At 40.8% G+C, this 26,147-nt stretch overlaps 1 protein-coding gene across 1 annotated transcript in view; it reads right to left on the bottom strand.

The window, feature by feature from the left end:
- Nucleotides 1-26,147, bottom strand: part of TSPOAP1 (TSPO associated protein 1) — a 153,323-nt gene that overhangs the window by 2,329 nt on the left and 124,847 nt on the right. The window contains exons 20-29 of the mRNA XM_063450071.1: nt 25,371-25,607; nt 23,845-24,891; nt 22,913-23,018; nt 22,623-22,807; nt 15,890-16,058; nt 6,188-6,295; nt 1,894-1,932; nt 1,571-1,674; nt 1,332-1,403; nt 557-661 (exon numbers count right to left, since the gene is read on the bottom strand). Coding sequence (XP_063306141.1) covers nt 557-661; nt 1,332-1,403; nt 1,571-1,674; nt 1,894-1,932; nt 6,188-6,295; nt 15,890-16,058; nt 22,623-22,807; nt 22,913-23,018; nt 23,845-24,891; nt 25,371-25,607 — 2,172 coding nt within the window. The remainder of the gene's footprint in view (nt 1-556; nt 662-1,331; nt 1,404-1,570; nt 1,675-1,893; nt 1,933-6,187; nt 6,296-15,889; nt 16,059-22,622; nt 22,808-22,912; nt 23,019-23,844; nt 24,892-25,370; nt 25,608-26,147) is intronic.

Below are 26,147 nucleotides of genomic sequence, written 5' to 3'. Positions count from 1 at the left end.
AAGGATCACTCTTGGATTGCTGAAATCAGTAGCTCACAAAAATAGTCTGTCTCTAGCAGCAACACTACCAAGTCCTAAACTGCATCAGGAAGCTTCCTCCGGTCAAAAACTATTTGTCAGAAGCACTACGAAATAGGTCAGGCCGCCTCACCTAACCTATGCCAACCTTAACCTTTAAACTTTAAAGCTTGCCTTGGTTGGTCTCTGTAGCTATACACACATTGTCTGGTGGGATGCCAGGAAAATGCGACTTGCTTGCCAGCAGTGAAGTTTGGTGGAAAAGGAATAACAAACCAGGGCAGTTTTTATGATTAAAATTAGGACTTAAGTTTTAAACTTAGACGCCTAGTACAAACTACCAGTACACTACAACACAAAACGTTCTAAATCATTCTCTGAGCTCTGTTTAGGAAAATGCCTTTCCGGACAAAGTAAGGTCTGTGAATAAATGGCTTTTAAAAACATAACTGACCTAGAAAAAGTGTGGACTTCAAGCCATAATACATATGAAAACTATACAAATCTTTCTCAATGGCAAGTGTGAGTAAGTTCTCACCTTCAAGTCAACGCTTGAATTAAGTGACTTTGCTTTCTCCTCTTCAGATGGAGAAGGTGCTAAGAAATTTGATGGCACTAGTCCTCTTTGTCCATTTAGCTCCCCCTGTTTAATGAAAAACAAGTCCAATCAATTTTAAAAGTACACCTAAAATTGAATCTATCCAATACATTGTTACAAAAATGACTGTTTATATAGAATTGTGTTAAACATGTATTTTGTTACACTCATGGTTATTAATATTAATAAATGTGATTTTCTAAACTTTGCCTTTGTATTATACAGCAAAGCCTAAATTAATATTGCTGAGAAAATGAAACCATGCCTGTGCAAAGAGTTTTTTTGCATTCACAGATTAGAGTTTCTATTACATGGCTACATTGAAATCCCTACCCTATATCAATGTGGTGTGCATACCTGCCTAGATTCTTAGTCCACAATACGTATTCAATGAAAATGTTTCTCCCTGTCATGGGGACACGTACATATTCCTCTAAGCTACATGGGGTTCTGACTACAGTTTTCCCCCTTCAAGAGGTTTCCGACATCAGCCACCTGAATCCATACGTCATGCTCGTTTTAGCCTCCACCACATTGTTTTACCTCCATCTAATTTTTGTGTGATGCTATACTTCCCAGCTCACTATTCCTTTTGAAATTTCCCTTACTGTGCGGTTTAAGCATCCCTGTTGCATTCGCATAGACAACAATCCACGTAATTCTGTGTGCTCCACCTGAGTAGAGAGGATGTATCTCCAGAGTAATTGAAACTTACATAATAAAAACCATCTTCATCCATCGCACCATAAATTGTAATGTTATCACCAGCAGTGAAGCTCAGCTCTGCCTGGTGGGACAACATAAAAGAATATGTAGAACATTTAGAACCGAAACATCTGATAAATATATAACTGGCAATGTGACAAAGTGTTTAGACAGGAATCATTCAATAAATGTTTAATTCTATTAACATGTTTTATAAGCGCTCAAACAAGCAAGAAAGAAGAATAGTACCTCAATATCAACATTTGGAGAACTTTCTTTAGGGTTATAATCAAATATAGCCACCATCCTCCTGGAATTGCTCAGATCCGTTTTGTTGGTCCTCTGATTTTTTTCTATTTGCAGGGCATATTAAGAAAACAATTTTAAAAGACATTGTTATGAAAAGAAAGAGGAAATAATTTAATCCCCATAAATTGCCAGAATATCAAGTCCACAAACAGAGACAAATATAATTACCATTAAGTTACAGTACAATAACAATCAAGCTTTCTCACAGACAGGCATCCCTTCAAATAGTTTTAAAATGGTTTATGTGGTATGATAATAATCACCTGGCACATGCTTTTCTTCTGGATTTGAGATCAGTTGCCCTGAAAAGGTATACATAAAAAAACAAAAACAAAACACAAAACATTGAAATAAATGAAGTACTAGCTTCTTTTTCAAAGAATTTTAATATAGTTATGAACGCAAAGCTTCTGAGCCAATTAATAGTTGACAATATCGATTAACATATTAGACGAATACGAAATATTTCAAATTGTATAGTTTTGAATCAAAGTTTGAAGAAACAGCTCAGCAGATTTTGGTAGAAAAGACAAGGTCCTCTTAGAATACCACACTACACTCTTTCTGCCCAAAAAAGATAAGGTCGTATTTTCTATTTTAATGTACATTTTAACAATTGTTGATTGGGTTGCTGTTAGAAGGGTTCTATGATAATTATGCCATTTATTAACGGTCTAGTACAGGGTTTCCCAAAGTGTGTGTCGTGACCCACTGGTGGGTCGCCGTTGATTCCCAGTGGGTCGCGCTGACCCACGCCTCCAGGGCCGCTCGCGACCTTGGGCTATGAGACCGTCAGGCAGACTGATAAGTCAGGCCCTCGGTCCGTGACCGCGGGTCCGACACCAGCATGGGGTTGGCTGCTGACTCTCTATGCCGCCGCTCCCCTCCATTAGTCTGTCTGAGAGAGAGCCTACAACCTGCGGTCTGCAGCTCCGCCAGGTGCAGAGCTGCAGACAGTGTGATAGATGTCTTGCAAGCTCGGGCGGATATGCAGACTGGAGAGATAGCCCACCAGAGTGTGGGGGTCCCCCCCCCACACTGTATCTCCTTCTCTCTCTGCTCCCCTCCCCACACTGTAACAATTTATCACCCTGCCCCCCCCACACTGTAACCACCCCTTCTCTCCCTCCCCCACACTGTAACCCTTTCTCACTTTGCCCCCCTCACGACACTGTAACCCCTTCTCACTCTGCCCCCTCCCCACACAGTAACACCTTCTCACTCTGCCCCCCTCCCCACACTGTAGCCCTTTCTCCCCCTGACACCCCCACTGTAGTCTTTTCTCCCCCATGTCCCCCACACTGTAACCCTTTCTCCCACTGCAACCCCTGTGTGTGTCTGTGTATGTGTTTCAATGTGTGTGGAAGTGTATACACTGCACACAAATGCACAACTGCATTCAAACACCAACATTCACACACATACTCCATTCAAAAACATGCTTACATTCAAACACACATTGTGTATATGTATTGTAACGGACCGTTTCAGCAGACAAGGGGTTAAAAATCAGTTTAGGCGATATGCCCCTTTCTGAGAGACAGGCACAGCTACTGCAGAACACCAAACTGGATACAAAATAGCACTCCGAACTGGAACCTCACGAATAGCTGCTAGCAGACGAACAGGAAAAGCAGACAATCAGCTTACACTCCTGGCAATCAGTCTCTATCAGCATACAGTGAATCCCCCCCAAGAACGAGACAAGACTCCGTGTTGAGGGTCAAGCAGAGGTCTCAGGTCTGGCACACCCAGCCTGCTTTTTTATTACAGTTGTGCACATACAGGACACACCCAGGGGGAGGCATAAAACAATCAATCAAGTAACAGTACAACCCACACATCCCCTCCCCTCAGATAAGCAATTAACATAAAGTATCTTTTAAAACCCCTGTCAGCATGGCTTTCCAGTTTAGACCGGTTTTACAGAGTCTTCTCTCCTGGAGACACAATGGAGAAGTAATCCAATTACCTCCCAGTACAGAGACAGACTCCATTGAGCACATGGGGAAACAAAGACAGTAAAACACTTTAAAATGCATAAAGTCCCCTTTTACACATAACACACAGACATTTCACATATCCCCAGATAGCTGGGATCTGGGCGCACAAAACTACCGAATAGCGCGCAGATCCTATTCACACAGTTCAATTGCCATGGAGCTAAAGTCTTTCCCATAGTCTTTCATTATATGAATAGGCTCCATGGCATAGCTATCTGGGGGTATCACCGCTCACACAGGGCAAGTACCGAATGGCCCCACTGTGTTTAAAGGGCCAGAATGAGTGACATGCACTCTGTTAGGGCCGAATACGTTTTTTTAAAATGGCCCAATCTCCCAGGGACCATAATCACATGGCAAGAGGCTGGCAAGCAGTCCTCTCCAGGCCCAAGTGGCGAAGGGCACTTCGTCACATGTATATTTTATATATACACACACTGCATCCATTACACACTCACTGCAATCAAACGCAATTACAACATAGAAACACACCCCTGTATTAAAACGCTAAATTATATACAAACACCCCTTCATTCAAACATCAACACGACACACAAAAAGCACACCTGCATTTTAAAGTCCAACACTACATACAAACACACACATTACACACAAGTACACCACTAAAATTCCAATGGCAACAGTACATACAAATACACTCATACATGCACACATATTCTTAAAGCGGCACTGTCACAGCCACATCTGTTTTTTTTTTTTTTAACCCCCCTCCTGACTCCACTACCTCTAATTGCCCCCCCGATGTCACCCCCAAATGTCCTTAATCCCCCCATATTACCTATTTTTTTCATCTTTCATTCCCTGACCTGGGTCCTGGGCACTGCCATCTTTGTGAGGGCAGATGAAGTCCCTGTGGGACACTTCATCTTCCCACACTAGATAGCGCTATGAAATTCCCGTGCATGCCCACTTAAACACTGGGAATTTGTTATTGTCCACAATTCGGACAGGAATTTCGTCTATTCATTAATTTGTTTAGTTTATTACAAGGAGGGAGCTACCGGCTCGCAGCTCCCTCCTTGTAATACGTAAAAATAAAAGATGCAGGGAGCAGTGCTCCCCGCCACTTCCTATGCACCCCCCCATGTCCTCCCTCACTCTATGCGGGTCAATATGACCCCCATATTTACATAAGGGAAGATTGAGATCTTCCGAATGCCCGTACTCACTATGCCGCGAGTATGGGGCATGTCTACTAAACAGTGAGCAGCCTGTGGCTGCTCACCGTTGTAAAAATAATTTTTTTAAAGTCGTCCCCTCCCTTCTCATAAATAGCACAATGGTGGGGTTTATTTTGACCATCAGGGGGGACATAGTGACCCCCCCAAACCCTGGGGGCTATTCAACTAAATAAGGGACATAGGGTGTAGGCTCTGTCAATCATAGCCAGGGGAGGTGTGGCTAGGGCTGCATAAACAGAAACAAAGTGATTTAACTCCTAAATGACAGTGAATTGAGCAGTGAAATTGCAGGGGAATGATCTATACACTAAAACTGCTTTATTTAGCTAAAGTAATTTAGGTGACTATAGTGTTACTTTAATTTCAGAAGAACAGGATATTGCTTCACTTCTGGACTAGTTTCTTAAATGTTATTTGTGGGTAGATTACTTGATTAAATATTGTGCAGTCATGTTTTTCTGGCATGTTGTGAACCCCAGTGAGTACTCTTGAAAAACAATTACTGTGTTTGATCTAGGAAGACTGATTAATATTTCTCGTGTTGTACATATCGTGTTGGTCACTTGTGTTTGTGTTGTACAAAAAACTCTACCTGTTCTGAATTAAGAAAGTGTCATACTCATACTTACAGGATGACCATGCCATTTTAGAAGACTACATTGGATACTATATACATTTCTATAAGACTTGCAGAAAACCAGACACATACATTATTTTTAAAAAAGTGAGAAATACAAGTACGGAGAAACGGAATAAGGAGTCACAATAATTTAGGAACACATTTAAAATTGAATGGGTGACACCAATTGCAATAGAAGGAAAAAAAAAAAGAGAGAAAAAAAAAAATCCAATAACAAACACACATTGAGTAGGATTATACTCAATCTAAAACATTTCAATAAACAGAACCGAACTTAAAGCAGAACATATGTCTGATGTTCAGCAAGTATATCTATTATATCTTATCCATGCAGGTTGTGCCTTTCACAAAGTAAAGAAGAATAAAGTGAACAACATTGCCAAGATGGAGTAAAAATGTTTTAAACTTTTATAATTATTCACAGATACCGGTAACTTGCATTGCTGCAAATGAACCTGAAAAATATTATGAAGGTGCTGTTTTCAATGGCTGTATCTATATATTTTACTCAAATGGCACCGTGGATATTACATAAATATGCCAATAATATCTTAAGTTCTTGCATATTACATTTTTTTTTTTTACCATCTTCCTGCTATAGGTACCCAAGATTAATCTTCTCACTCTGTCAGTGAGAAAATCAAAAGCAAGCATTTATATTTTGCACACAAAGCATAAGATGGATAAAACAAAACATACTGGAAGGACAGACCTTTTTTGGAGCGCCTGGGTTTTGGAGGTGGGATGGCGAGACGGCCAGAAGGACAAAGAGGAGGACAAGGAGGAGGAGGAAGAGGAGGAGGAGAAAAAGCTCTGTTCTCTACAAGATATGCAAGAAAAATAAGAAGCGGCACAAACAAGATAAAGCAGAAAAGCATAAGCAGGACGCATAAGTGAATGACAATTGTATTCCAGTGACAGCATGCATCCACCCCAGGAATACCTAGATGACACCATACATATAAACAAGATTTGTTGGAGATGTAGTGTCTTTCCACTTTCAAGCAATGTTATACATGCACATGTAGACATCTGTATGTATACGATACTTTGCTAAACATTCACCCCTTTTGGACAAAAGTCACATAATCAGTCTACATATGTGCAAATCAATATTCACACGATATGAAAAGAAACACACATGTTTCTAGGCCTTAGGTTTGCATCATTGTTGTACATCATGAATAAGGAGCAAATAAATTGCAGGATGGGTTATATTAAGAAATCACACACTTTGAACACTGCCCCAGAACACAGGTACATCTTAAATTATAGGGGCAAAGGTTTAAAAAAAAATATCAGGAAGTACTACTTTACTGAGAGGGTAGTGGTAGAGGTTAACACAGTGAAGGAGTTTAAGCATGCGTAGGATAGGCATAAGGCTATCCTAGACTTAAGATAAGGCCAGGGACTAGCGAAAGTATTTGGAAAATTGGGCAGACTAGATGGGCCGAATGGTTCTTATCTGCCGTCACATTCTATCTTTCATTAAAGGGACACTATAGTCACCAGAAAAACTACAGCTTATTGCATTTGTTCTGGTGAGTAGACTCATTCCCTTCAGGATTTTTGCAGTAAACATGGTCTTTTCAGAGAAAATACAGTGTTTACATTATAGCCTAGGGATACCTCCACTGGCCACTCCTCAGATGGCTACCTGGGGCAGTGCTGCACAGTAAGCAGTACTGCCGTTAAGTGCCTCTACCCCTGCCCCACCTTCTTGTCAATCTTAGCAAATCCAATGGGAAAGAATTGTGATTTGCGCAGAGCCAGCACCAGCAGACTGTTATAAAGGTAAGATTTTACTATATTTAGGAGCAAGGGGGACACTGGTGGGCTAGAGAGTGTTTTTTTAACACTATAGAGTCAGGAATACATGTTTGTGTTCCTGACCCTATAGTGTTCCTTTAATACTAAAAATTGAAGGGTTTGGCATAAAAGAAGTTATACAAATCTCGAAATCTATTTTGATTAAATTTTACTACACACTCCCCCCAAGTGGGTGAATACTCATGCAAGGTATTGTAGCTTCTATAAAAGCAAGTATTATTATGTTATTTATGTTAACAAGTCCATAAAATGTAGTCCTTTAAAAAAACTATTACTCCCCTTCTGCCTTTGATTTCCTTTCTTGAAAAAGATCTTTACGGTCGAAACGATTGCGTTGCATTCGGAGTGCCTGTGAGTCTTTCTTCTTTGCCTATTATTCTGGGATTGCTGGTCCTGCTCTGGAGCACCCGTGGCCGCTGGGAATAAATGCGGTTCCCACCATCTACTTTGTTTGATTTACTTTCTGGCACAATTGAGATCATTTTCAGTAAAACTATCATTGTTGCTAGAAAAACAGTGTAGTAAAACGTATAAGTTTTCTCACAGAGAACGTCCACAGCTCCTGAGGAAGTCCCGAATAACGCGGGACGAAACTCGTTGAGCTCTCCACATCAGCAGCTTAGCAGTCCAGAGACCTTCAGTACACCACTGCAGTTGCATCTTTGCTCGAGTTGCAAGTATATCCCAGCCCTGGGGGTCGTGACCAAGGGCTGCGTTTTTTCATCTGTTTACTTGTCAGCTTAGCGGTTGTTGCCGGGCTCTTGTTCCCTGGTCTCATAATAGGACTGGCTTATACTGTTGTTTGCTATTAATGTATGTTTTTAACATATACAATTGCAAGTTTTGCACAATAAAACGTATATGTTTTTACTACACTGTTTTTCTAGTGTCTAGCGCCCTCATCAGATGGGTTTATACCCATCTTTTTGTATATTTGGATTTGTGGGCTATTGGAGTGTGCCCAAAGAGTGGCAGCTTTTCCATATATAGAACCCTGAATCTGGATCTAATCTTGTTCTGTAAACTATCATTGTTGCTGGAATCTACCGCCCACCTAGCTCTCCGGTGCACTCCCTTTCTGACATATCCCAACTACTAAGTGAAACTGTAGCTTAAAACCAAAATAGTGACCCCGGACACGACCGCTGGAGACAAAAACAGAGACACACGGATTGACGGATACCAAAGCTAAATGTCCTGATGAAATTACTCCACTACCTGTACTTCCACTCTACTCTATCCTTTACTTTCCTCTCTATCTCTCTTCAAATCTGGGGAGTGAGACCAGTCCCGCAGATGATATCCTTGTTATACCTCTGTTAGATTAAATGACAAAACAAGGAAAATGTGTTGATAACCTAAAACGCCGACCTAAGGCGAAGGCGACAACAGCAAATATATGTGATGTATATTGACCAACTGTACACATCCTCGGCAATATTTACCGTAAGCTATTTGTATACAATGTCACACGCTTTTCCTGAAATAAAGTTTTAAAAAAAAACACACCAAAATAGTGAACTGTTGGTTTTTGAATCCTAAAAATAATAAATCATGTACGCTGTTTAAGACTTTGCAGCTAACACAATTCATTTCCTCCCCAACACGCATTAGTATTAAAAGCCAGAACCATACCTTGCTCGATAGGATTCTCTCCAGTTGCCCTGACAGAACCCAGGAGGCGGGTGTTCTCCCTAACAGTTTCAGTAACCACTGTCTAGTGTACTGCATACGCAAAATAAAGGCCACTAAATCCCCTCCCAAGATTATGATCACCAGGTCTTTCAAACAATTTAATCTTGAATTCTTTCTAAACAATCTCAAGAACACACCATGGCAAAGATTAGGTTTAATACAGATCTAGACTCTGCAATTGCTTTCTTCAGTCCGGGCTCTTGCTTGTGTTTGGAATTTGCATGCCCCTCTGCGTAAATTGCACAATTTTAGAATGTAATTACTTGACCCACCACTGTGACATGTTAAAAGAGCTAAACAGGCTGTCGCTGGAATCCCGACGCACTCTTCATCTTTCCAGCCTTGTGCATAAGAGCATTTCTGGGAAGCTCCCACCCCACCTGAGTAGAATGCTCTCCCCAGCTGTTTCCACCTCCTATAACCTCCAATCCAGTACTAGCACGATATTTAGCATACCGCAATACAAAAATAAAGTGGCTCGATCCTCTTTTTCCTACAGAGCACCGCAATTATGGAATAACCTCAGGGACAGGGGTTGAGAACAAGAGAGGATGGAACACTGCCTAGAAATTATACATATATATACAAAAAATAATAAAAATGTATTAGTGAACGAGATACAACGTGAATATTTCGCACATCAACTCTTACACCGTCTGTATAAATACATACAGGGGCATACAGAGATACTATGCAGAAATAGAAGGTTTAAAAAGAGACAGACGGCACTTAAATCACGATTGTTATAAAGTAAATTGTTGTTGCAATATCTCTACTGTTACGATCAGTAGTATTTTGTTGCAGTTTGTCAGGCTGCAAAAGATATTGCCTGTGACTGAAGTCAAAAAAGAAAAAAGAAACCAAGTGCTGTCTGAATATTGTCTTTAGAGTTGTAATAGACTACGAGCTATAGTAACGGTATATCCTATTCCTGAGAGGACATCTACACTGGTCTGTAAGTAATCTGTAAACCCAAATATCAGTGAAGAAAGAAAGCAGATAAAAAAGTATGTATCTGTGCCTTCAAGGGCACCTACCAGGTAGGAAAGCTAACTGCAGGAAATAGAAGTACAGAAGAGGAGAGAGGCACTAAATCCTCAAACAATAACTGTGCCTTCAAGGGCACCTCCCTATTGAAACAACTGGCTAGCTAGCGTCTAAACAACTAAGATATTAGCAGAATAATGTGTTGTCTGATACACATTAGCTGATGTCCGTGCGCTAAAAAACGCAGGCAATGTTATAACCACGATTAGTATGTGTGGCTACAACCTCGGTATCCCTCCCGACGTACCCACAACCTATGTGGTTGTTAATAATAATCGGAATATCCCAAAAAGTTGGCTGCAAGTGCAGAGGGTATAGTACTGGGAAGGACCAGAAAAACCCTGACGCGCGTTTCGCCGGTAGGGCGGCTTTTCAAGGGGAACGTGATCATTACGAAGTGGGCTTTTAAATAGGGCGCCCAAACTTTTCATTGGAGTCACGAGAACGTCGACGTCATCAATTAATTCTGACGAGAGACGGTGGTCCAAAGGGACCATATTACTTCGTTCATATTCTGTTGCCAAATTCACAGAAAGTGAAAAAACGTCATGTATCCACTGAATAGATACATGGTGTACGGGATCCGGTGGCATGTATAGAGTAAGTGGCATGCCTAAAATGAGTTAATGTGGTTAAACAGTTATGTGAAGAACATATAGTGCCCGATCAGAATATGAACACGGATTTCATAATACTCTATTATGTGTGATAAGTCAAGTGCATGTGTTAAAAAGGTGTATAAAAGAGCTATATTATACCACTCATCTGATATAGTATTCACAGATTACGTTGCTGGTAATGTATATAACTCTTACACCGATTAATAACTTCATATTCCATCTATATATAATAGTAAATAACACCCCATTTCGACATATGATACACTCCTATGTATGTGCATAGGGAAGTCGTTTTATCATGGGAAAACATCTTTATAGAGGGCCAAGACAATGTAAAAAATAGTCCTATTTGTTATATAGAGGAAAATATAATATACAGATGGACCATTGACATAATGGTCAATACTGAAATCACATGCAGAGAACATTAAAGGTATTTCCTCATGTTCAATGCAAACTAGTTTTACGATGAGAGTATGGGAAAAAGGTTTCTTAACAGATGTACAGTGTAGAGCATGTTAATGCAATTGAATGAATTAGTAGACGTTCTTGGTGTTAACAATTTCTGCAATGTTTTGTAGTTAGAAGGAGTATTGATAATCAGATGGTCATTGGAGATTAGAATTAATATACTGGAAAATATACTGTATACTGTGTGCATATCATGTGATCAAGAAATGCCAGTAATGACGACAGAGAAGATTATTAAATATGGGAACTAGATTAAGGTATATTATTAGTGTATAAAGGGTGTATAGTTGAACTCCTCGTTGAGTCCCTGTGGGGCGAGGGTTCTAAAGGAATATATCCATTTAGATTCTTTGCGAAGTAACTGCTGGTTGAAGTTCCCTTTTCTAGGGTTAAAAGTCAGTTTCTCAATAGCCTGGAATCTTAAATTGTCAGTATTGCCATGATGGAAATTTATGACATGTCTTGCCACAGGAGTAGGCGTGATAGTGTTCTTTACAGAATTAATGTGCTGGAGGATCCTTCGACGAAAAGGTTGGATGGTTTTGCCAATATACTGAATGCCACATTTACACGTGATCAGATATATTAGCCGAGTGGTACTGCAATTGACCAGTGCATTGGTTTTAATGATAATTTCTGATTGCGTGGATGTAGTAGATTTTGAAGGGGTTATAAACGGGCAGGCTTTACAATGGCCACACCTGTATGTTCCCTTCGTGGTTGTGAGCCAATTAGGCTCAGTTGGAGTAGGAGCCAAAAAACTGTGAACTAGGAGGTCTTTCAGATTTCTAGAACGCCGGGCCGTGATGGATGGATAGTTTGGTAGAGATTTACTCAAAATAGGGTTATGTACAAGGATAGGCCAGTGATTGGAAAAGGTCTGTGTCATTTGACCCCAGCCACTGTCAAAAGTGGCAATACATCTCGGGGTCAAAGAACTAGTTTTTGGACGTGTAGTCTTTAAGCTTTCCAGTCTATTAGTCCCACTGGCCCGTTGGTATGCCTTTTTGAGAACTTTATTCGGATATCCCAGGGCCTTGAAGCGGAGTTTCAGAGATTGGTATTCTTGGTAATATGCCGAGTCCTCCGAGCAGTTTCTCCTCGCTCTCAGATATTGTCCGTATGGGATTGATGCTTTCAACCTGTATGGGTGATGACTCTCCCAATGGAGGAGGCTATTTGTTGAGGTCAGCTTTCTGAGGAGTTCAGTTTGGATAGTACCATCCTCCATCCACCTCAGGGACAGAGTCAAATCTCCATTTAATCTAAAATAAAAGAGATACCTCAGCACAGAAGGCACCTCTCCTGGTTGAATATATTTATTACCTGTTATGTATTTTTTAATTTTATATAGTTTGCATATTGTATTTTTTATAATATTGTATCCTATTGTAACAATGCAATGTTTTGTGGACCCAGGACATACTTGAAAACAAGAGAAATCTCGGAGTATTCATCCTGGTAAAATATTTTATAAATAAAAAAAAAAAAAAATAAGTGTCCCCCTTTTTTTTTTTTATTTGTTGTGACAGATCCATCTGTATAGACTTATATTGCTGGTTCGTCTGTTTGCCTTGATTTCGTTGGATTTCCTGTCCGTATGTTTCCCCAAATACCGATTGAAACTACCGAACAGACGGCCACCCAGGAGAGGAGTGTGCTGCTGGTTAACCTCTTGGCCCCAATTAGAACGTTGTGGTTAACCGCAGACACCTCTCCATTCCATTCGTACAGGTGGTCGTCGTTCGTATGCCGACCACGAGGCGTGGCCATTTTGGGACACGAGGAGAATCAGCGGTGTTCGGTGCAAATCTTATGGAACTAAAAACGAATACTTTATCTGCCTAACACCGCTGGAAGCTGCCGCCCGCCTTCTATTTCGTTGAGGCGTACGAACACCGGTCAGTTCGGGAGTTTCTATCAGTCGTATGGACTTTACCCAGGTAGCCGTCCCATGGAGTCATTCGTATACCGAAGGACTTATGAAAGACTTTGACTCCATGGCGATTGAACTACGTACATCGGATCTGAGCGCTATTCGGTAGGAATATGCACTCAGATCCAGGCTATCTGGGGATACGTTACACGAACCATATACATTCGGTATTTCTGAATTTATGTATTTTATTGTATTTTTCTTATTATGTTTTAAAATGGCGCTTGTCTCTATCCTGGGAGATAATTAGGTTTCTTCCTAATTATCTCCGGGATAGAGAAGGAGGATTTATGGGTAAAATGGGAAGGGCTTATATTGAAGCCACTGCGATTGGCTACTGTCCAATATATTGTACAGTCTTCCACAAGGTCCCCTAGGGGAGTGTCCACCTTGTGGAGACCCGCATAAATACCGGGCAGGTAGCCCCCATTAAACACATTCCTGTTTGACCTTCAAGACGGAGCTTGGTCTCGTTTGTGGAGGGATTTATTATTGGGACAGTACTTTTCGTTATTTCTAGCTGTGGAAGGATTTCGAATGAATTGCTGATCGGGAGTTGCCGCGTTCGTATGCTCCGTTCGGGAGTTTGACGATCGGCTGGATTAAAACTGCATTTCTGGAGAAAGGGGATTATTCACTAAACGGCGGCTTTATTCCCCTGGCGGTGAGTGTCGTAACATTTGTTATATAATATTTTTTCTTCCTTGGTAAACATTCTGGAAATCCACTACAAACTGTGGTGCTTTCCTGTTAATACTCTTATAAAATTGTAGTATTTGTAATAATAGTGGCCCTGTCACCCTCCCACCCCCCAAAAATAGTATTTCAAAAAGACAAAGTCTTTATGAAATGCTCACAAGCAAAAAAAAACCAACAAATAAAAAAAAACCGACAAAGTAGGGACTACATTATCTTATGTATTTTGTCTACGACTGACAAAAAATGACAAAAGGTCACAGATGGCTGTGAGGAAAAAGGCTCTGTCTATGGAAATTTCAGCGGTCTCCTCCATAGGCATTAGTGTTGAATTCTAACACGTGTGAAAGTACAGCACTGACATGGACTCCTGGCAGTTGAAGTGCCAGGAGCTGAAGAAAGAAAATAGATACAAAAACATATGTCTCTGATTAGATAATTAAGATATGTGTCCGTCATGCAGTTCTCCATTTTTATTTATTTATATATATATATATATATATATATATATATATATATATTTTTTTTTATTTTTTTTTTATTTTTCACAGCATGGTCAGAAATGTAATGAGAAAAGCAAGCTTGGGAAGGGCAAAACAAAAAAAGTATGATTGTAGGTGGGATGAAGATATTTGTAGTGTACTGGTCCTGGTTGTGATAGGAGCACTCAGAGCTGTAACTCCCAACAGATTCAAGGTGGGACATCTGAGCTCGCGGTCCAGAAGAGTGCAGTTCTAAAAATGGATAAGATACTGCGCAGAACCCTCAAGCACCCAGGCTTCTGTTAGAGGGCTAGAGAATGAGGAATACAACATAGCAATATATTTATCTTTAAAAAAAATAAAATAAAAAAAATTTAACTGTACACAATGCACACAAAGAAAAGTAACAAATGTTAAGATAATAGGGTGCATGGTATGATAGCATTCTAGACTTTGGGTGTTGCTAAAATGAATTTCGTTAACATTATTCATTTTTAGATGAAAGTCATTCAATTTCTTTTCAGAATATTATATGGACGAATATAATTCTGTGATCCACACTAACAGATAACTTCCTAAACTGGCATTCTTGTGGGATTGCCATATTTAAGAATACCAATTAGGGGGCTGTTCAGTAGATAGCTCCCTAATCATTATGTGGAATTGCCCCAAGGATACCAAATAAGGGAGCTATCCACTAAGAAGCTTAAAGATCATAATGCCGAAAAGCCCTTCCTTTTTTTAATGCTGCTCTTTCGGCCAACTTTACTAAACAAAAAAATGCTTATTATTCATAAATAACAGATTTCATTCCTCACTCATGCCCCTAACTGCTATGCTGCGGGAAGGGACAACTCTACCAGTTGCTGCTTGCCGTCATAAAAGACTAGCGACTGGGTAGCTTTTGCTGCTCAGTTGCCAATCCAATAAAGGGAGACCTAGCACAGGTCCCCCATGGTGGGGCAACTAACAAATAAATAAAGTGGGCAGTGTCAACCTGTCCCAAACGTGTGGGGGCTAATAAAATAAACAGGAGAACCTAGTATTTGCTCAGCAGCCACCCATGTACACAGTGTCCCTTTTATTCTTCAGAGCCCCAAGAGCAATTTATTCTCTGTTTAACTTGATGTCACATTCATCGATTTGCCTTTCACAAGTATGAATAAATTGCAGAAAATTTATACGAAAACATTTTAGTCTGAAAACTAATGCCCCACAGCTACGGCATTTACTCAACTGTAAAATCAGTTTAGTGACACATTCTCCATTTGTAACCAAACAGACATGTCAACCACCTTCATTACACTCTTCCCAGTATAAAGAAACCATTTGCACTACACTGGGAAGGTTATTTATTGAAGGAACATGCCAGGGCACAAAGGTTATTATTTGACAGTTGCAAACACTGAAGACCCACTGAAACACCATATTAACACCAGACTAAGAGGAGACATACTATTGTGCTTTCTGGGGACAGTATAATGGATAATGGTTATGAAAAAAAAAAAAAAAAAGTTACATAAAGCATATGCAGTTTGTCTTGCAAAACTCATGCACATTTTGACACTATCACAATCACACACAAATTATGTATCACCAAAAATTATATTATTATGGATACAAACCAACATTCTTACCAAAATTATTCTGTAAGGAAGCGAATTGTAGATGCCCCTTTCGCACCAGCTCTACTCTCATGTCTTCATTCTGAATATGTAACTCAGAAACCATGTTACAGGGAATGTAGCCTGTTTTCCCAGCACATTCCCCGCGATAAAATCCATCTGCATCTTTATCACCAAAAACCTGAAACATTACAATCAGTTTTCCTTCATTTTGTACACTGTACTAGTAATATTTGGCTATTTAGAAATTAGTATCAGAAAATAGACTAATATATTCTAGCAGTAAATTATACTAAAATATATATATAAAATATCACTATGTGGTTAATCAATATACACAAGTGAATCGAATACTTAATTCCATGAATTGCCACTTTAAAGTTCAATTTACAGAGCAGGAGATAAAAACTTTTAATTACAAACAGGAGACTCCTGCAAGGTCTAGCAAGCTATTAACAGAACAGGAGAAAGAAATTCTAAATTAAACAAGCTAATAAAGGAAGTATAAACATTAGATGACTCTTTAAAAGAAGTGTTTAGGAAGGAAGGCTGTGTAAGTCACATGTAAGGAGGTGTAGCTGATTTAAGTTTTAAATGGCAGCGGATTGAGCCGTAAGACTGCAGGAGTATGATCTATACACCAAACATGCTTAATGGAGCTAAAGTTTTTTTGAAGAGTACACAGTCTCTTTAAGCCTAGAGTCACAAAGCAAAGCCAGACCAAAAAAAAAAAAAAAAAAACACAATCTGAACTAAACATATAAAGAAGCAGAAAAAATACATAAGTAAAACAGAATAAGTAAATTGCAATAAAATAAGAAAATAAAATAAAGATGAAAATAGTAGCTAAAAATTAAAAAAACCCAAAAATCAATCTAATCTTACGGCAATATAGTTTATCTAGTAACAGGTAAGGAATACAAAATCACAGTGCCATAGTGCTGATCCTTCTAAATATTTATTAAACACATGGTTAAAAAGCACAAAGAATAATGTAGGTCGCATGAGCATATCAGATGGGATAAGTGAAGTATAGACATGCCTTTTGTGAAATTGGTGGCTTTTTCCTACTTATTTCTATCCTCTCATATTAACACTTTTGTATTAACTTTTTTGTATGCATCTTTATTTTCTGATCGCTATTTTATTCACAAGGTGTTTATTTTTGTTTAAGAAACCCCAATTAAGAAGCAAACACGCGTTAATATGTCTTCTCTAGGATTTGAATGTGAGGAAGTTTTACATTTTGTGGTAGTTGGTTAGGTAGACAGGAATCTGGGCAGAATTGATGACAACAGTTTCTGGGGGCTGGAGCTGGCATGGGATTGGTTAAAGGTTGCAAGCAGTAAAAGAGCTGGAAACTGGGACAGTATTAAAAGAAGCAGCACAAGTTTAATCCTGTCAGAGTAGACTGAAGCAGGAACGGTGTGTACGGACCCCACTGAACATTCCCCATAGAGATGCATTGATTCAAGGAGGAGATAAGGAGATGCTGATAGACACAGTACAGCGGTTTGCAGCGCATGCGCAATAGTCTTCCACTGCTTTCCTATGGCAATTGGATTGGCTGAGAAAGTCAAATATGATTAACTCAGCCAAGGAGTCGGAGCAGGGGTGGGGTCAGACACAACAAGACCTGCGCAGTACTAGAAGATTTGCGAGTAAACTACCTTTTACTCTTCTGATAGGGGGGTCCGGAAACCTAAATATTGTTAATAAAACTATAGTGTCAGGAATTCCTGTTTGTATTCCTGACACTATAGTGTTCCTTTAATAAAGCAGTATGAGTGTATCGATCATGTCCCTGAAGTCTCACTACTCAATTCTCTGCCATTTAAGAGTTAAATCACTTTGCCTATGCCGCCCTAGCCCCCCATGAGGGAGAGGGCACTATAGTTTCTCTGGAAAGTGCATGAAAGATGCAGCAATATTTCAACTGGTAAACTGTGTTAGTGTTTGGTCAGCTTGACAACGATCAGTTAACAGTTGAAGCATTGCTCTGAATCTGTTGCACACTTTAATAAAGGGACACTGAAGAATTAAGGATGTTCTAGAGCAGCGTTTCCCAAACCAGTCCTCAAGACCCACCAGCAGAGCCAGTGCAGCTCCCCCAGCGGCCGCCAGCACAAGTCCCCCAGCGGCCGCCAGCACAGGTGCCCCAGCGGCCGCCAGCACAGGTGCCCCAGCGGCCACCAGCACAGGTGCCCCAGCGGCCGCCAGCACAGGTGCCCCAGCGGCCGCCAGCACAGGTGCCCCAGCGGCCGCCAGCACAGGTGCCCCAGCGGCCGCCAGCACAGGTGCCCAAGCGGCCGCCAGCACAGGTGCCCCAGTAGCCGCCAGCACAGACAGCCGTCTGCACTGCACGACCCCCTGGCAGGTAGTAGTAATGTGTGTGTGTGTGCCTGTCTGTGTCACGGTGTGTGTGTGCCTGTCTGTGTCACGGTGTGTGTGTGCCTGTCTGTGTCACGGTGTGTGTGTGTGTGTGTGTGTGCCTGTCTGTGTCACGGTGTGTGTGTGTGTGCCTGTCTGTGTCACGGTGTGTGTGTGTGTGCCTGTCTGTGTCACGGTGTGTGTGTGTGTGTGTGTGTGTGTGTGCCTGTCTGTGTCACGGGGTGTGTGTGTGTCTGTGTCACGGGGTGTGTGCGTGTCTGTGTCACGGGGTGTGTGTGTGTCTGTGTCACGGGGTGTGTGTGTGTCTGTGTCACGGGGTGTGTGTGTGTCTGTGTCACGGGGTGTGTGTGTGTGTGTCACGGGGTGTGTGTGTGTCTGTGTCACGGGGTGTGTGTGTGTCTGTGTCACGGGGTGTGTGTGTGTCTGTGTCACGGGGTGTGTGTGTGTCTGTGTCACGGGGTGTGTGTGTCTGTGTCACGGGGTGTGTGTGTGCGCGCGTCACGGGTGTGTGTGCGTCACGGGTGTGTGTGTGTGTGTGTGTGTCTGCGTCACGGGTGTGTGTGTGTCTGCGTCAGCGTCACGGGTGTGTGTGTCTGCGTCACGGGTGTGTGTGTGTCTGCGTCACGGGTGTGTGTGTGTCTGCGTCACGGGTGTGTGTGTGTCTGCGTCACGGGGGTGTGTGTGTCTGCGTCACGGGGGTGTGTGTGTCTGCGTCACGGGGGTGTGTGTGTCTGCGTCACGGGGGTGTGTGTGTCTGCGTCACGGGGTGTGTGTGTCACGGGGTGTGTGTGTCACGGGGTGTGTGTGTGTGTCACGGGGTGTGTGTTTGTGTGTGTCACGGGGTGTGTGTTTGTGTGTGTCACGGGGTGTGTGTTTGTGTGTGTCACGGGGTGTATATCTGTGTCATGGGGTGTGTGGGGGTCTGTGGGGGTCTGTCTGTGTCACGGTGTGTGTGGGGGTCTGTGTGTCACGGTGTGTGTGGGGGTCTGTGTGTCACGGTGTGTGGGGGGGGTCTGTGTGTCACGGTGTGTGTGGGGGTCTGTGTGTCACGGTGTGTGTGGGGGTCTGTGTGTCACGGTGTGTGTGGGGGTCTGTGTGTCACGGTGTGTGTGGGGGTCTGTGTGTCACGGTGTGTGTGGGGGTCTGTCTGTGGGGGTCTGTCTGTCACGGTGTGTGGGGGTCTGTCTGTCACGGTGTGTGGGGTTCTGTCTGTGTCACAGTGTGTGTGGGGTTCTGTCTGTGTCACAGTGTGTGTGGGGGTCTGTCTGTGTCACAGTGTGTGTGGGGGTCTGTCTGTGTCACAGTGTGTGTGGGGGTCTGTCTGTGTCACAGTGTGTGTGGGGGTCTGTCTGTGTCACAGTGTGTGTGGGGGTCTGTCTGTGTCACAGTGTGTGTGGGGGTCTGTCTGTGTCACGGTCTGTCATGGTGTGTGTGTGTGTCTGTCTGTCTGTATATGTGTGTTTCTGTGTCTGTCATGGTGTATATGTGTGTTGAAAAAAATCTGTATATCTGTCATGGTATATGTGTGTTTCTGTGTCTGTCATGGTGTATATGTGTGTTGAAAAAAAAAAAGGTGAGCAAAAACACTATGTTTACCCACGAAGCGTGCTGGTCTCCCCTCGACTGGCCCTGCCTCTATGGCTGAGATCATCAAGCTTGATGATCTCAGCCAATCCAATGCTTTGCCATAGGATTGGCTGCAAAACGCTACACCAATCAGCATCTCCTCATAGAGATGCATTGAATCAATATATCTCTATGGGGAACGTTCAGCGCCTCCAGAGTGTGGAGGCCCTGAATGTAGGTGCACTGACACAGGAAGCACCTCTAGTGACCGTCTGAGTGACTGTCACTAACGGTGTCATTTTGAAGCAATGTAAAGCGTGTTTACGTTGAAAAGCCTGTAGGGACATGCTATTGACACCAGTACCACTACACTAAACTGTGTGTGTGTGTGTGTGCGTGCGTCTGCTAGTGAGTGAGCTTGCTTGCATGTGTGTGCCTGCTAGTGAGTGAGCTTGTGTTTTTATGTCAATGAGCTGATGTATATCAGTGAGATTGTTTGTCTATGAGGCTGTGTATCAATGAGCTTGTGTGTGTCATTGAGATGTCAGTGAGATTGTGTCTGTATGTGAGTATGCCTACTGTATAATTAAACATTTTACTCCGAAAGGACCAATATTTTATATTAGAAAAAGCAATATATATTACTCAATCATCTGTCATCTGGGGTGGCAAGACATAGCCTTACTTATTACATGCGATACTATATGGTGCAGTGACTTATGGGTCTGGCATAATTTTTTTTCCAGGGCTGCTTTGTATCCCCAGTCCGGCCCTGCCCACCAGCAGTCCAGGTTTTGTTAGTATCCCCATTGGAATAAAACAAGGAAATACATAAATCCTAGACTGTTGGTGGGCCATGAGGACTGGTTTCTAGAGTATAGTAACAGTATGCACTAAGGCACGTTGATTTTCTATTGCAGACCTATCGGAAGCTATACTAACTAAATGTTCCTCTTATATTATGACATGTGGATCTACCATACACGTTTACATGCACCATCACTTAATAACTTAACCGCTCTAAAACGGACATAATCATCTTCTATCCATAGCATCAAACACTAAATTGATTACCATTAAAAGTCTCACTATTTTCTTTCCTTACACAAAAATATCTCAGGGTTACTGTATTGTTGACTGCTCAAATTATGAACCTGATTGTTTTGCCTTTGCACAGCCAATATTCCTTTATTTCTGTAAATGCTACAAAATTCTAACATACCGGGTACTTAATAATCTTCTGTCTTAAATTACTACTAAATTGCCTTTAGTCATTCCTAACTAACAAATCCAGTCCTTCCACAATGCTATCACCTGGCTCTTCTTGATCAGTCAATCATACTCTTCCTGCTGCTCCACTGTCCAAAGGCCTTTACTAGATTTCTTCATAGGGCAACGGAAATACAATTTGAACTCATATGGATTTACAAAGCCCCCCCACAAATTTGGTCCCTTCTACAAATCTGTCCTTGCTACCAAATACTGAACAACTAAACTCCTCCGTTTTTTTTTTCATTCCCAAAAACAATATAAATCAAAATCTCTCTCTCTTGCTTTAAAGACTATTCCTCTATTCCTGAACTGTATCACATATCTTCACTTTCGTCTGAACTTAAAGTGGCTCTGTCACTTCTGAGTAATTCAAAAAGATATACAGGGTTATTCACTAAAGTGAGAACTAACTGTGAATTCAAAGTGAATTTCAAATGTAAGGTGAAAATAGCTAGACTGGAAACATTCAGATATTTCTGCTATGCGTTCAGCTTCTCTGGCCTTAAATTTGACATTCACTTTGTATTCTTGTATTCTCCCTTTAGTAAATAACCCTGATAATCCTTATGACTAATACTGACTGTGTTGTAATTTTATTGAAAGCTACAAAAGGACTACTTTGTCTTATGGTAAAGCCTAAAGTTGATAAAATGTGTATCTCCGCTGTCAACTTTTGTCCAATCCCAGCAGCCGTCACAAGTAAAAGCTGTGGGATTCAGACATTGTTTCACTTATGAAGAGATGTGATGTATGAATAATCTGCAGCCGTGAGGGATTGTCCATAAATCTCAATGTTCTACTACACACACACGCGAGAGAGTACAGCATTAACAATGTGGTAAATTAAGCTCCAGAAGCAGAAGAGGGTGGCTGTAAAAGACAGCTTCCACTGTAAGTACATCTACCTTCCACTGCTCCCCATGGACACTCTCGGTCTGCAAATAGAGAGATCACCTTTGAGGGTCTTTACAAAAGTGACATATCCACTTTAAACTTGGCCCCCTTTTATTATTTTCAAAATACTTCCTCAAAATACCTCTAAAGAGTTCAAAAAATACTACCACTAACTCCAATCTTTATATTCAGATATTGACTCCCTACGCAAATCATTTTCTTCGTCTATGGTATAATTCATCACTTTCTTCTCTGTAACTTATATTTGACTTGTTCCATTATCCCTTAGGAAATAGCTCCCATAACCTGCACAACTGTTTTTTTTTCTGTCAAGTTATATTTAGCTAGAACTATTATGTGACAGAAATATTTAGCAGAACCTAATTTCTCTAGGTAAATAAGAATTATAGTAACTCTACAAATGAGTTCATGCCAAAATGTAAAAAAAATAAATGTTTAATGCAATTTAAAAACATTTATTCATGCCTCTAGTCTAGGCTGCAACATTGTTTGCACTAATATGCATGTATATATGAATGTAGACACTTTTTTTTTTTTTTAGTGGCAGCACTATAGATTAATCTCTTTACATATTGTATCACATTTACCCTGTTTACCTTACCTGTAAAATCTGTCCTTCTTTGAATGGAAGCTCTTCTTCATATGCATCAGGATTTGGGGACATTGTAGCAGGTTCATAGTCAAAGCGTGCAACAAACATCCGCACTGTGTTCCGTTTTAAGGAAAAATCTTTTTCCTGCGGACTATTTTTCTGACAAAACTCTGGGGAGGCACAATGGTCAGATCCTGTAAGAGAAAAGATATGCTTAGTTGGAATTGGGAATTGTAAATTAAGAGCATGCTTTGAAAAAATTGTAACAATAGGCTCTGATTGGAGCCCATCTAGATGACCTGTTTCGGAGTCTTGAACTCGTGGACTGGCTCTTGTTGTAACAGGTGCAGATACTTCGGAAAGACCAGGCTGGTTTGAGGCTTTAGGTTCTCCATTCCAATCAACCTGGAAGCAATGTGAAGACCTGTAAGTTCTCAGATACACACAATCAGCATGATGAACGGTAGCAAAATGTGCACAAGGCCAAGCAAGGACTAGATTGCTTACTAAAACAAACAGATAAAAGTGCTAGGACTGCATGCAGTATTCCTCCACTCTAGTTTATAACATATCTAAGTATCATGTCAAATGTGTTAAAATAAACAAATTTAAAAATTAAAAATTGGAATTTTATTTTTCATATTCAGTTATTTTGCAAATTGAAGGCAAAATTGACACAAAGAATCATGTTCTTTTCAATTTTTTTCACAACATATAATTGTCAGTTAAATCAAAGATACACCACATTGATGGACAATGAGGCTCTGGATTTCCGAATGACAAATATTTGTGAGAACATAGTTTAATATTTAAAGTTCAATAAAACTTTCTCACTTTGAATGTAAAGCACCAACATTTCTATGTATTAAATGTCTCAAAAAAAGAAATAAAAAAAATGAAAATAAAAAACACACTGAATGCAATAGATGCATATTATTAAGGTATAAAAATATGTAAACTTAGAATAATGTGAGTAATTCCAGGAGAGATACTGTATGTCTGTCCATTCTAAATAAATCACTAAGAGAAGCATTTATTGCGGAAGCAGTTAATGAGCAGTAGTGCAAATTTTCCATTCACACATTCTTTCAGCTGTTGGAGGCAGGAATAAAGCACATAGACCATATAAACAGCAAACAAAGGAGTTACAGCCACGAAAAATGCCATCAGACACAAGGAGGATGGGGAAACAACTGCGAACAAATATATACACTAGGGACTTGGATATCACCTTGCCACCACAGTCCCATGCAGTTATCCGCACTGTTTTATTCCTTTGAATCCTGCAATCTGGGTTATCTTTTCCACGGTCAAACTTCGACCCAGGAATCTCACGACCAGGGAGTAATGCACTAGTTCCTTTGAGACACTCTACAGCTTTATTCTGTACTTTAAATTGTCTCTTCAATGCCTTTTGCTGAATATTTCGTATTGGCTCAGAATGTCTGGAAGCTTCATGGTCTGCCTTTGAACTGTACTGCCAAAGGTCAGTTTCATTCTGGTTCATAGAGTGTGCTGGAGATGGAAATGGAGGTTCATCTTCATCTTCTGTGTCATACTCTACGTCAATTTCTAAATTTCTTGAGTTGCAAGAGCTTGGTATTTTTGCTTTAAGTGACTGCCTTTCAGAATATTTTCTGGTTTTGCCTTTACAGCTTTTGTGGTTATTTGAGGACAATTCTTTGGGGATACCATAAGCTACCTGGTCCTTCTGAGGGTGGCCTCGAGAATTTAGACCGGCCTGGGTGGAATTTGGAACCAAACGACTGCAGTGCTCACGTGTATCACCCAGTCTCTTTTTGCTTGACTCAGACCAATAGTGGGCTCTGTCATTCTGAGAAGAACTTCTTTTTGCATTCAACATTACACTTCCAGATAGACAAGGCTTTGGGCCATCAAATTGAAATGTACTATCTTTTGTTTTCAGACACCAGTCATGGTCAACATCAACACAGTCTTCCTCAAGAAAATGGGCTTGGGTACATTTTGCAAGGTAATCTTTTTGGCAATTTTCAGTAGACCAGCTTTTACAAGATTCATTTATTGATTTAGGTGGTATGGTCTCAGGAGTATTTCTGTTCTGGTATTTCTGTGCACCTACATTGCAACACAATTGCATCTTGAGAGATACCGGTGGTGAAAGGTTCTCTTCCTCTTCATCTTCTTCCTCAGTTACTTCTGGAATACTGAACAATTTCTTGCTGCAATGCTTCTGTAGAGGCAAATCCAGCATCCTCTCAAGAATTTCCTCATCACTATCTGTTTCACATGTATCCAACTTCAAGCATTTTCAAAAGAAATGAAGATGTAATATAGGTGAAGGTGGAATATAAAGGAAGTAAAATGTTGTACATCATAATATGACAGATTTAGTTTCAGTTCATTGCAGCCCAAGGTAGATGGGCTTAGGATCATAAGTTCAAACAATTTACATTGGGTGGGGTAAATACTCAAAAGTAATACATGAGTGAAATTCAGCTGAGAAACACAAACAGCCTTGCTGGCCATGCTAAAAAACTTGTTTGTCTTTGGACGTTTAAAAGAAAACGTATAGTAGACTTGTTGCAATACTGATCTGAAGTAAATGCTAAAAACAATATGTTAATACTGAGATAAGATTATGCCAGTGAAAGGTGACTAACTTAAGTCAGAAATAGATCAGTTTTTGCATTTCATGGCATATAATGTACATATTAAAATATTGCAGTTTAGATTATTAAAGTAAATGAGATCAAATGATGCCTTAGAAATACTTACTTTTGTTGAGCTGTCATCTCCACTTTGCACAATAGCATGGCCCCACTTTTTCACAATATTACAATTGTTATCTTCCTTATCTTCCTCCTCCTCCTCCTCCTCCTCTTCTTCCTCCTCGTCGTCGTCCTCCTCCTCCTCCTCCTCCAGGATGTCCGAGAGGTTAGAGAGGTTGGAGCAACGACTAAGATCCGAATGAGAAACCGCTGCATGTGCATCAGGCTGCAAAACATGTACTTCCTAATTTTGGGATAGAGAAGACTGATATGAAAAAACACATCAATGTGCATTTGGTTTAAGGTATTTATCTCTAAAGAGTTCCTGGCCTGGAAATGTGCAAGTTGCTATAAAATAATCAAATTACGGTAATGCCATAGTGTAAAATGTTTAGCACTGAGAAATGTAATCACATATAGTCATAGTTCCCAGACTCAGGCAGTCATTGGGCTGTTATAGCCGATACAACAACTGAATGATGTCAAGTCAAAACTGATTCAAGCTATTTTGTTTGGTTACTCTACTCGCCTTCTCCCTGATTGATTGGTTTCCGTTCCAGTCCTAATTCTACAGTGCATTTCCTGCCAGTCTTTTCTGAACTGTTCTTCAGCCAATTCCCGCTTAAAAGGACCACTAAAGGTACCCATATTAATGAAGTGGTCTAGGTGCAGTAGTTCTTTAGTTTTAACAATGCAATGTAAAACATTGCCGTTTTGTAGAGACTGAAATGTTTCCATTGTAGGGTTAACCACACCTCTAGTGGTTGTCAGGGCTGCCATCAGA

Source organism: Pelobates fuscus, chromosome 1, assembly GCF_036172605.1.
Source record: "Pelobates fuscus isolate aPelFus1 chromosome 1, aPelFus1.pri, whole genome shotgun sequence".
NCBI lineage: Eukaryota > Metazoa > Chordata > Amphibia > Anura > Pelobatidae > Pelobates > Pelobates fuscus.
The sequence above is the reverse complement of the archived record's forward strand: the minus strand, read 5'-3'. Positions and strand labels throughout refer to the sequence as shown.